An 11,224-nucleotide genomic window follows, 5' to 3' on the forward strand; every position below is an offset into this window, starting at 1 on the left:
TGTATTAGTTTTTACTAGTGTATATCACTTGTTAAAAAAAAGATATAGTGTATATCTAAATGCATAGCAAAATTTATGTATCTAGAAAAGAAAAAAAAATGTGTTATAATTTGGAATGGAGTAATATTTATTGCACGGGATAGGTATCATTAGATTCGTTATGAAACATATTTTTATAGTATACTCTCTCTATCCTAAAATATAGTGCATTGTGACTTTAAAAATTTATATTAAAATATAGTGTATTCTAGAGGTGTCAATGTCTAGATTTGGCAAAGTTTATTAGAAACGAAACTATAATTGAGGAGAAACACCTTAATTGGTATCAATCTATGGACACATGCGAGGATTCACTTAAGTTGTTCTAAAATTTTTAGAATGCACTATAATATAGGATGGAGGAAGTATTTATTTGACATTACAAATATTAATATTTTTATTTATATATTTAGTTAAACTTTAGTCATTTATCTAAAATTGCATTTTTTAAAAATAAATCGCATTTTTTATGGAGGTAGTACATGATTGTTGGGAGAGGTGAAGAAAGATGCCCCGTTTGATTCATAGCGCCGGCTTCGATGGAGCCAATCCTTCCGCTGTTACCGTGTTCTATCCATCCGAGGACCGGCGTCACTCGCCAGCACTGTCCACTGTGGCTGTTGTGATCGCCGCTGTCAGGGATCACCGTTCTATAACGAATAGCACCCCAGAATCGCGTTACGGCTCTATTCGGCCGGTCTATAAGCCGTTTGTGCTGATTTGTATGGCTGATTTGTTGGGAGAGAAAAATATTGTACCATAACTGAAGCCGACTTATAATGGCAGCCGGACATTCATAAAATAGCGCTGCACCCACGATAACAATTTGTGAAACCGCACGCCTCTTCGTTCCCCTCGAAACAAAAGACCAACTTGCCCTCGAAAATCAAATGCACCGAGTTTGTTAATTTAATGTACCTGACATTCTGTGCATGCAGGAAGGCACTTCCAAACCAAAGAACAGAGCAGCCAGACCAAGGACAATGCATGTTGGTAATGGCCTGTTCGTTTGAACTTATCAGCCGGCTTATCAGTTAGAATCTACAGTATTTTTCTCTCACGATAAAACGGCTTCAGCCGGCTTATCAGCTAGAATCTACAATATTTTTCTCTCCTGGAAATACATGCATCATCAGCCAGAACAAAATGATGGCTTAGTACCAAAGAATGGAGACCTAGTGAATATTTTGTGATCCATGCAACTTATTATACTTTTGAGATGTCTGAAAGACAAACTTGGTTATACTAGATAACTAACCTGCAAACTATGTTTGCCGTAGTGATCTATTATGTACTGCGAAATCTGGTATAATTAATCTTGCTTAAAATGGAATTCATATTTGTCTGTTTATCTTTTTGTGCTGTATTTATGTACTATCTGCCTATGTTATCTCTTGAAATAGAAAAAAGGGCAATTTGGTCCATTTGGTTCATGAATTCTCACCAGAAGACAATAGTCAAAATGTTATCAGGTGCAAAGGTGGTATTTCTGCTCTCTTTTTTTTCAAGTAAATATTATGAACCACCTCTTGCATCTTGCTACCCAAGTGAACGTAATCATCCATCACATCTCCGAAGTGGTCTTGAAATGTAACTGATGATGAAGTGGAAAACTCCATGGAGCCTAATCAAGACATTGTGCATAGAGAAAATGAAAGACAAGCACACTTATAGTCAAGAGAACACCAGAAACTGGCTGTAAACCTGAACGAGTCTGGAATTCTGGATCCATTAAAAGGAGACCAAAAAAAAAACTATACACTGTAACTCAATAATCACGAAATGAAAGGCATTCATGTCATTTTTTGGAAACCAATAACTCAGAATCTAGAATTTGGTGAGCACAACCACAGGCAAGTAAATCTGGAACAATAACTGTATCAATTGAAGTATTATATCAACTGAAGAATTCAAGCTGTTACAACTCGTAACTGTTCTATGTATCTATTCAGTGAACTAAAGCCACAAATATCCAATACGCCTTACTACTACGCAGTGAAGTCTTATACTCTTATACTTCACAAACAAAAAGACGTGAACAGTACTGGTTCATTTCTGGTGAAGCCTACTGAAGTTGTAGTGCAGTAAGCGTGCCATGACAAGTAGTATCAACAGATAACCATGCCCTCAAGCAGAGAGCTAGAAATCCCTCCTACCACAGGGTCCTCAAGCAGAGAACCAGGAACCCCCATCCCTAGACAAACCTTGACTGGCGGCTAAGAAAGCAGCAGACATGAGAACCATTGGTGCCCAGAGAAGGCTTCAGCTCATCGCATGGACATCAGTACGCGCCTTTGGGCAACTACCTTGGAAGGCTGAGCAGCCTTTGGAGTTTCCTTCATATGACGCCTCACCATCTTTTCAATCTGCTCTATTGAACTTGACAGTTTCCTCTCCAGATCAGCAGGAGATGGATCATTTGGCTTGGATGGAGCCATCTGCAAGGAGCAGTCCGATGGAGAGCAAGATGCCCCTTGCCTGTCCTCAGCCACAGAAGTCACTCTGTTCGCAACAGCTGAAGTTGAGCCAGGACCAGAGGCAACAACACCCAGTGTTTCTTGAGTTTGTGTGCTTTGAGAATCAGGATCACTATGCTCTGCATGTACTGGAGTTGTTGGATCCACAGGCTGTGGAGAATCTTCATTCCATTGGATATGTTGCCGAGCCGCATCCTCCTCTAGGCGATTTCTTTTCTCAAGAGCCTGTAAATTGCAATTAGTACAGCAGCATATCTCAGGGGATACATAATGCATCAAGATTTGGTATGTGTACATTTTTTTCCTACCTATAGTTAACAGTGGACAAGCAATTTTCGAGTGCGTCAACAAACAAAAGCATGGACTGTCTATACTAAGTGAAATGTGTTCATATGAGGCAAGTAACTGTCTACAGAGAAACAAACAAACTCTGCTGAGCTTGAAGCAAATTTTGCTACAAAATCTACATTAACTGTCAATGTGGTAAGCAACAATGACTCCGTGGCGTGTTTATACTAATTCTTTATATGGCAACAGTATAATTACTTATCCACAGGGAAAAATTCCAATCCAGTGGATACGTACTGGATTAGCCTTCAATGATTCAAATCAAGAAAAGTACATTGCACAGTATGCAAAGATGCTTTACATTGTGTATAAGCGAAAGCATAAAGATACTTCCATAGTTTTAGCATTGAAAATGGCTGAACCAGTAAAACTTCAGAACTAAAGAAAAGATACCAAAATATAATGTACTAACAAATATCTTGAATGTACTGAAGAACAATATGCACACTACAGATAAAGCAGAACTGAAGTTGCAAATATCCTTAATAGATTCATGAATATTGAATTTATTACATGTTAAATGAATGGGCATCTCAGAAGCGAGGAAGAGAGGCAACATGGGTTTGGTAGGCTGCTGCAAATAAGATCCTCTATCCAAGCATTCGATAGAAATGTACGTTGGTCTTCAAGTATACTTAACTAATATAGTAATATACTACATATGGTGACATATATGAGATAAAAGTATTGGTTTGAGTCTCGAGGGAGCATTAGACCTTTCTCTGGTTTTAAGCACATTTATATTGCTGGCTACATAAACTGAGAATTGCAAGATCCAAGCAGACAGAACAAAAGGGTGCTGATTGGCCTAAGACAATCATTGCTAATCCATTTGAACCACACTGACTTCTATGTTAATCACTTATCACTGAACTAAGCATAAAAAGGCTTGTTTAACCTGCAATTTCATGCTACTGTCATTCTCAGTCAAGTCATGGTGACACAATATTAGTTCTAGCATTGTGAAGTTATGGCATAACATTAGCACAGAACAGACACAATATTTAAGGAATTTATACAACATCCCAATATAGTCTAGGGAAATAGGTCACCACCTTTACGATTGATGTGATGTCACGGAGTGGGGTCCTTGGGTACCAGTCAGGTAGGGGGCTCCTCCTCTTTGGTTTAGCCCTCGCTGCACCCGCGGGTGGCACATTCTCCTTGTTGCTGAAATGTGTTCGGACCCGTTGAGCCAGCGGCTTGACGGCGCCCTTCGCCACCAAAGCTCCTGGTGATGCCACCCTCCTCCTGATAAAAAAGCCACCAGCAGAGTTGCTGGCAAGCGCCGGCCTGCTGGCAGTCCTCAGTTGAGGCATTTTGTAGTCCTGCGAGAAGTTTGTATAGCGCATATCGGTGAGACAGTGATTCAAGAACCAACCAGACAATGAATCAGCAGATCAGTAAATGGACCAAGAAATCATAATTTTTCTTACAGTTCTGCTCTCGTTCTGCCCCGATTTCTACTGCTCTTCTTCTGGATCTACGCAAGGAATTCTTCGTGCCCTGAGCGCTGTTGCTCTTCCCCTGGATGCATGAAATAAATTTTCGGATGAAACTGCCAAATTGGCAAAGAATTCAGAGAGCACGTGATGTGAGCAACCTATTCACCAAAACCTACGAACCTACTGCTCGGCTTCCGCCTCTCCGCGATTTCTCCCAATGTCAGTGCGATCCCTACGACTCTAGGACACCTGCAAGAAAAACGCAAGGCAAACGAGAGCAACAGTTCAGACAAGAGCTTCAAGAAAACCATGCAAATCCCAGTCGCTCTACTCATATTCCCACCTCAATCTCCTTCGCAGGTATTCGAACCAAAATAACCCGTCAAACACGTCAGAACAGAGAGGCGGAACCAACAAAATCCCCCGCAAGAACCAACAAAATCCCCTGTGAAATCCTTCGATTCTCACCTTGAACAGGTTCCCTCAGCTCCTGATCCCGCCTCCGAATCCTTACCCTTCCGCAGATCTGCGATAACAGAACCAACAAAGAAGAACCGCATCACCAAACCGCTCGAAAAGATGCAAGAACAGCCGACGGAGAACAGCAAGGATTCCTCACGATTTGCTCCGCTCACTCTGAGCCGCGGCGATCGGGTCCCCGCGACGGCTACTTGATACGATACAGCCCTGATTGGGGTGGGATTTCTGGGTAGATTCCCTAGGGTTTGAGCCTGGATGGAGATGGCTGCTGGCCTCTCCGCCTCTCTGTACCGAGCGGGATGTCCGTTTAAACCTATTTGAAATGGCGAGGCAGAGATAGCCGGTGCACCGTGTACGGTACCCTTGGTGGACCCCGAGTCACATCTGGACGTTGGTGTGGTGAAGCGCGATCGATGGACGGACAGGATGGATCCGGTGTATGGACCAAGCGCGTGCGGTTGAAATGGCGGGTCTGAAATGGTAGAGCTGCGGAGGTCGACACGGCCGGTGTACGGCGCGTTTGGTGGATCGTGATCCCGCTTCGGCCCTTGTTTAGGGGGTGTTTGGTTCCTATACGAAAATTTTAGTTTCTGTCCCATCGGATATTTGGATATATGCATGAAGTATTAAATATAGACGAAAAAAATAATTAATTATACAGATTGTGGCTAATTTGCGAGACGAATTTTTTAAACCTAATTAGTCCATGATTTGACAATGTGGTGCTACAGTAAATATGTGCTAATGGTGGATTAATTAGGCTTAATAAATTCGTCTTGTAAATTAGTCTCCACCTATGTAATTAGTTTTATAATTAACTCATATTTAGTTCTCCTAAATAACATCCGAACGTTCTATGTGACATGAACTAAAATTTAGTCCATAGAACCAAACACCCCCGCTTCAACTTCTAACTTTGGTACTATGTAAAAAGAAGATTCTCCGTCACATCAAACTTGTGATACATGCATGGAGTACTAAATGTAGACAAAATCAAAAACTAATTACACGGTTAGGTTGTATTTTGCGAGACGAACGTTTTGAGCCTAATTAGTCAACGATTGGACAATTATTACAAAATACAAACGAAATGCTACAGCGTGCTACAGTGCCGCACAATGAATCCGGCGACGCCGAATTCGTCCAACTAAACACCGCCTCGAATTTTTGGACCGTTGGCCTTGGGGAGAGGGCGAGAGGGTTAAGCCCCAGATTTTCTGCTCTCTAAAGCAGCAGGCAGGAGGAGGAGAAGCTAAAAAAAACCAGCTTCACTTGGCTCAATCATTTGTACTTCAATCTGGGCAAAAATAATCGAGAACCGAACCAAAATAACCGGAACCGAAATCGAAGTAACCGAAATCGAAATATTCGGTCCCAGGTTCGGTTCCATGTTCTGAAGAACCGAAATTACTATGGTTATTTCGGTTCTAGTGCTCGGTTAACCGAAATACCCGAACTAAGTCTAAAGGCCCATAAGAATACGGCCCAGCCCAACACAGAGGTACAACCCTAGGTATAAATTCCTACTCCCCTCACCCGCCGCCCCTCACATCCCACCCTGCCTGCCCCATGCCCCTAATCCCTCCTCACTCCCCTCCTCGTTGCCCGCCGCTCCCCACTCCCCTCCTCGCTGCCCCCAATCCCGCCGCTCCCCACTCCCCTCCCCTGCCTGCGAAGGCGCGAAGGCTAGCCGCGGCGACGGCGCATCACGCGGAGGCGGTGCTCCTCGGCTGCGCGCCACGCGGACGCGGAGGCAAAGCGCTCGGGCGGCTTGGCCATGGCGCAGCCAATCTCCCTTCCTCTCCTTCTCTCAACTCTCAGATCCAGCGGCTCCGGCATGGCCCCGTGCCTCCCTCTCTTTCGTCCTACATCCGACGGCAGCACGTGAGATAGGGAGCCGCGTGGCGGCGAGCAGGGCGAGGCAAGCCATGCGACGGCGAGCTAGGCAAGCGGCGCAGCAGCGAGCAGGGCGAGGCGCAGGCCGCAGGCGAGGTGGTGCTCACCACGTAGGGCCGCAGGCATGGGCGAGCAAGGAGACGTGTTTTTCGATCTGTAACCTAGAAACCGATGCGTTGTTCTTCATTGTTGATGGAATTAGTGATTTGTGTTGCTCTTGTAACTTGGATGTGTGATTCTGTGAATTTTTTCTCTATTCCTAGCATCTCGGTTAGTTCAGTCATAACCGGAACCGAACCGAATTAACCGAAACCAAATTTGGTCGGTTCCCAGATTTCAAAAGAACCGATCGGTTACTATTTCTTAAGGAACCGAATTTGTCAAGGAACCGAATTTGTCAAGAAACTGAAGAACCGAACCGATCACCGAATGCCCAGGGTGATTTGTACTAGTGGTCCAGGAGAAAATGTCCCTTGGCTGAAGTGCGGGCGGCGAGGGAGGCGGAGGCGTCGGCAGGCTGAAGCGTCGCCGTGGGGGCGGAGCTAAGGCGGAGTAGCTCCATCAAGGCGGGACAGCTCCAGTACGGACCTAAGGCGGAGTGGCGCGGGCGTGGTCGTCGAACGCCACAACGTCGAGGCGGAGAGCAGGAGCAGGCGCAACTACGAGGAACCATGTCGGCGCGGGCAAGCTGCCCGGTGGCCTAAACCTAGCCGGCACGGGAGCGCTGCCCAGCAACAGACCACGCGCTCCACGCCGCATCTACTACGCTACCACTCGCCTCTTGGACCTACCCACGGCCACTCCGCTCCTGCACCGCTCTATCCCGGCCGCTCGACATGGAAAAAGGAAGGGACGAAGGGGATGGTAATCGGATAGATGTGGTGCAAACGAAGGCAATATATTACAATGACCATGTTCGCTTATCTTATAATCCGTCTTTTTCAGCTTGTTTTTTTCAGCCGGAACAGTGTTTCGGCTTATTTTTTCTACGAGGCGAATGGGGGCCAATATTTTTCCCTAAAAACAATAAGGACTATCCGATTATGGTTATCTCTCTAATGAACTCAAATTACTAATAGAAATCAAATAATTAGGTCTAATAGATAGGGTATTGTAGGTATCCACCATATTTCATCTATTCTAGAAAAATAGGAGCTCTTTTGTCAAAAAATTTTTTAGAAATGCTTCAACTTCTTCAAAGAAGCTACTTATTCAGAGGAGCTTGAGCTGGAGCCATCTTTGAAGGAGTTGGAGCCCGGCCAAACGGATCCTTTGGTTGGACTTTCAAAGGCTCCTTTTGCTTTTAAAAAGCTAAATGCCAACCAAAGGGGTAGGAATCAGAAGCTGCTTTTTTAGAAGTAGTTGTTTTTGTAGTAAATTTTGAAAGGATCTTTGACCATGCTGTTGGCTTTTGGCTTTCTGCTTTTGAAATAGTAAAAATAGAGAGTTGTTTCAAGGGAGATAAAGATAGAAGGTAGGTTTTATACTTGTTTGAACCAAACAAATTATAGTTTTTTCATAGCCCATAACCCACAATAGCTTTTCCATAGCCTATAGCTCACAATAACTTTTTCAGAAGCCACAACTCAACCAAGCACACCCAAGAGCATCTCGAACTAGACTCCTAAAACTAGCTCCTATCTTATTTTTAGAAAAAACATCCATCAGCAGGGCTCTTATTCCGTCCCACAAAAAATTTTAGGCCCTCAAATCCCTCCCTCAACCCTCATTCCTAAAAGGATTTGATGGGCCTCTAGATCTGTGGAGGCCCTCAAATTCCTCCTTCAAACCCTCATTTCTAAAAGAATTTAAAGGGCTCTTAAATATGTTTTCCTACTATTAGAAGCCTGCCCAAATACGAATTCCTCTCCTGCCTGCCCCCTTGCTCTCTTGTCTGTGCCACCATTGCTAATGGCCGCTCCAGCTGATCCTTGAACCTTAGCTTCGGTGTCCGCCGGGACCTTCCTTTGTTCGGACACCTTCCCATGCTCCCTAACGTGTATTCGCCATCCACCGTGTCAGCCAGGTCTCCAGTGCTGGCTACCTCCTCACCGACATCCACGTTAGCCCTTCCTGATGCGCCCTCCATAGGCGCGGTGACCTCCTCCCATGATTTCAACTCTAACCCGACGCTGCCTCGACTCTATAAAGCGTTGAACGTTTAATGGAGATCGATGAACGTCGTGAGTTACTTGGCATGCTAGAGAGTATTGATTGTATGCATTAGCACTAGGAATGTTGTCCTTATGTATGGAAGGAGATATATACCCATGGTGATCATGGTGTACCTATGGTCATTCTAGAGGCAGTAGCTTCGCAAGATCATGGTATATGGCATGTCTTTTTTGGTGTTGCTGGATCCAACAATGACATCAACGTGCTTAACCAATCGGATTTGTTTGTCAAGCATCTAGGAGAAGAAGCTCCTAAGGTGCAGTACTATGTCAACGGAAGGCAATATAATAATGGTTATTACCTAGCAGATGGTATATATCTAGAGTGGCTTGTTTTCTTTAAGTCAATACGTGAACCACAATCAGATAAGCATAAACTTTTACACAAGGCAAGAAGGGCCAAGGAAGGATGTTGAATGTGCCTTTGGCATTTTGCAATCTCACTTTTGTATTCTGCGTCGACCAGCACATCTATACGAGCAAGGGGGGTCTTGAGAATATCATGCTTGCTTGTATAATCCTCCACAACATGATAATTAAAGATGAGAAGGGTATAGAGAAGGTTCCACTTGATTTGAATGAGGAAGCCAGCACATATACTTTTCAAGCAGCTACAATCTCTCATGGACAAAACCTAGAGATGGAAGACGTACTTCAAAGAAATGCCATCATACATGATCGCTAAGCATATATACAACTTCAATCTAATTTGATTTATCATATTTGGCAAAAGTTTGGGAATTCAAATAGTCAAATTAACTAGTACATGTTTTTTATGATAAACTAATGATTCATCTCTTGGGGCCTTCTTTAGGCATGATTCATCTCCTAGTGTTTATCCTAATCAATTTGTCTGTTGTTTTGTAACTAGAAATTATTGATTTAGTGTATAAATAAATTGGTAGCTGTCACACCCGATTTCGTAGAGCCAAAATCAGGTGCACATCATATGTGTGCCAGGATCAATTTCCACACATATGACTTGACATCATCAGTGATAATAAAAAACAGTGTACAAAAAAATATTACTATTGTTACATGGTCATCAGAGTTTGATTACAAGCGAAGCGTCTTATTATAGAGAAAAGGCGAAACATCAATGCCCTCCACAGGAAGGTCGACGATAGCACACGCGCCTAACACTCGGGAATATCCTCCGGATGCCCATCCCAAGCTTCATCTTCTGAGCAGCCTTTAATTTTATTTGAGGAATAGCAAGGGCGAGTACTTGTCATACTCAACAAGTACAGGTGAAAAATAATATGAAATGCAAGGCTTAAAACAAGGATAAAGCTGACTCGGGCTTACTGCAGGTTCGCATTTTTAGTTGATAAAGTTTTATTAAAACAACCTATATTCACTAAGTGAGTAAAGAGATATCCAAGCCCTTATTAAATGAGAGTATCATCATTAATTTTATGAAACCATTCCAAAGGTTTTCATGTCCATTATCATACAGTCATGCCCGAAATCAAAACCGAGGTAGCCACCTCATCATCAAAGGACATAGCAATGCCCAGCAAATCCCCAGAAACTCCATTTATAAACATGTGAGATCCATTTCTAATCATGTGAGGGTCTAGGCCACTCGTATCCGTGAGCATGGCTGATATATCAGTTTTTTACACTCTACAGAGGTTGTACACTTTCACCCCAAGTCGTTATTCCCATTTGCCCGGGGCTTGCAAGACCCACAAACACTTCCAAGGTGAGCGGGCAGGGTTTCACTACGAGACTTTTCATAGTTTCTATTAGTAGGAAGCAACCAGCTAGGTTTCAGTCTGGTGCATGGTTAGCCGTCCCCATAGGGAGCCCAAGTAGCCACCAGCAGCATCCCTCATGAGCGAGGACTACCATACTTAGTAACCAAGACCCCCCCTTTTGTGTCTACCCGGTAAGCTGCCGCACTACTAGCAGAAGGTCTGCTAATACGTCAAGCTAGAGCCATAATAGCTTGGGGCTGTACGGTATATCCTGGGTGATCGCTCCATGAACCGGTCCTTAGGGAGGGCAGACATAAGTACCCAAAACCACATGCACTTATCCCCCCTATGTTGCTAAAAGCCAACTTTTAATTAACCATCCATTGTAGTGAGCCATTAGTCAGGATTACATTATCATAACATAAGTAACATGATCCTTTGTGGGTTGCAGCAGCTAAGCATATCTAAAATTACACATGTGAAAACCCAGGTGCAAGGAAGGATTTAAAAGGCTAGTCAGAGTCCTTAAGGTTTACCAAATCAAGACACATGCATAAAAGTAAAGTGTAATTCAAGTTAAATAGGTAAGCAATATGCTTCAAGGAATGTACCTGCACTTGCCTTCCTCGTAGTTAGGCTGCTCGGGACCTTGTTGATCGGGT

At 43.7% G+C, this 11,224-nt stretch overlaps 1 protein-coding gene across 2 annotated transcripts; it reads right to left on the reverse strand.

The window, feature by feature from the left end:
• Positions 1-1,917: 1,917 nt before the first annotated feature.
• LOC136462335 (protein POLYCHOME-like) lies at positions 1,918-5,057 on the reverse strand. Of its 2 annotated transcripts, XM_066461438.1 has the most exons (6): positions 4,929-5,057; positions 4,778-4,835; positions 4,490-4,558; positions 4,301-4,391; positions 3,920-4,192; positions 1,918-2,741 (listed from the first exon to the last, which is right to left on the reverse strand). In XM_066461438.1, exons 5-6 carry the CDS (start codon positions 4,181-4,183, stop codon positions 2,307-2,309), a joined length of 699 nt encoding a protein of 232 aa, XP_066317535.1. In that variant the 5' UTR covers positions 4,184-4,192; positions 4,301-4,391; positions 4,490-4,558; positions 4,778-4,835; positions 4,929-5,057; the 3' UTR covers positions 1,918-2,306. The 2 variants fall into 2 exon arrangements, with proteins under 2 accessions (XP_066317535.1, XP_066317536.1); XM_066461439.1 differs by lacking the exons at positions 4,778-4,835; positions 4,929-5,057 and adding an exon at positions 4,653-4,731.
• Positions 5,058-11,224: the final 6,167 nt, after the last annotated feature.

Source organism: Miscanthus floridulus, chromosome 7, assembly GCF_019320115.1.
Source record: "Miscanthus floridulus cultivar M001 chromosome 7, ASM1932011v1, whole genome shotgun sequence".
In the NCBI taxonomy this organism is placed as follows: domain Eukaryota; kingdom Viridiplantae; phylum Streptophyta; class Magnoliopsida; order Poales; family Poaceae; genus Miscanthus; species Miscanthus floridulus.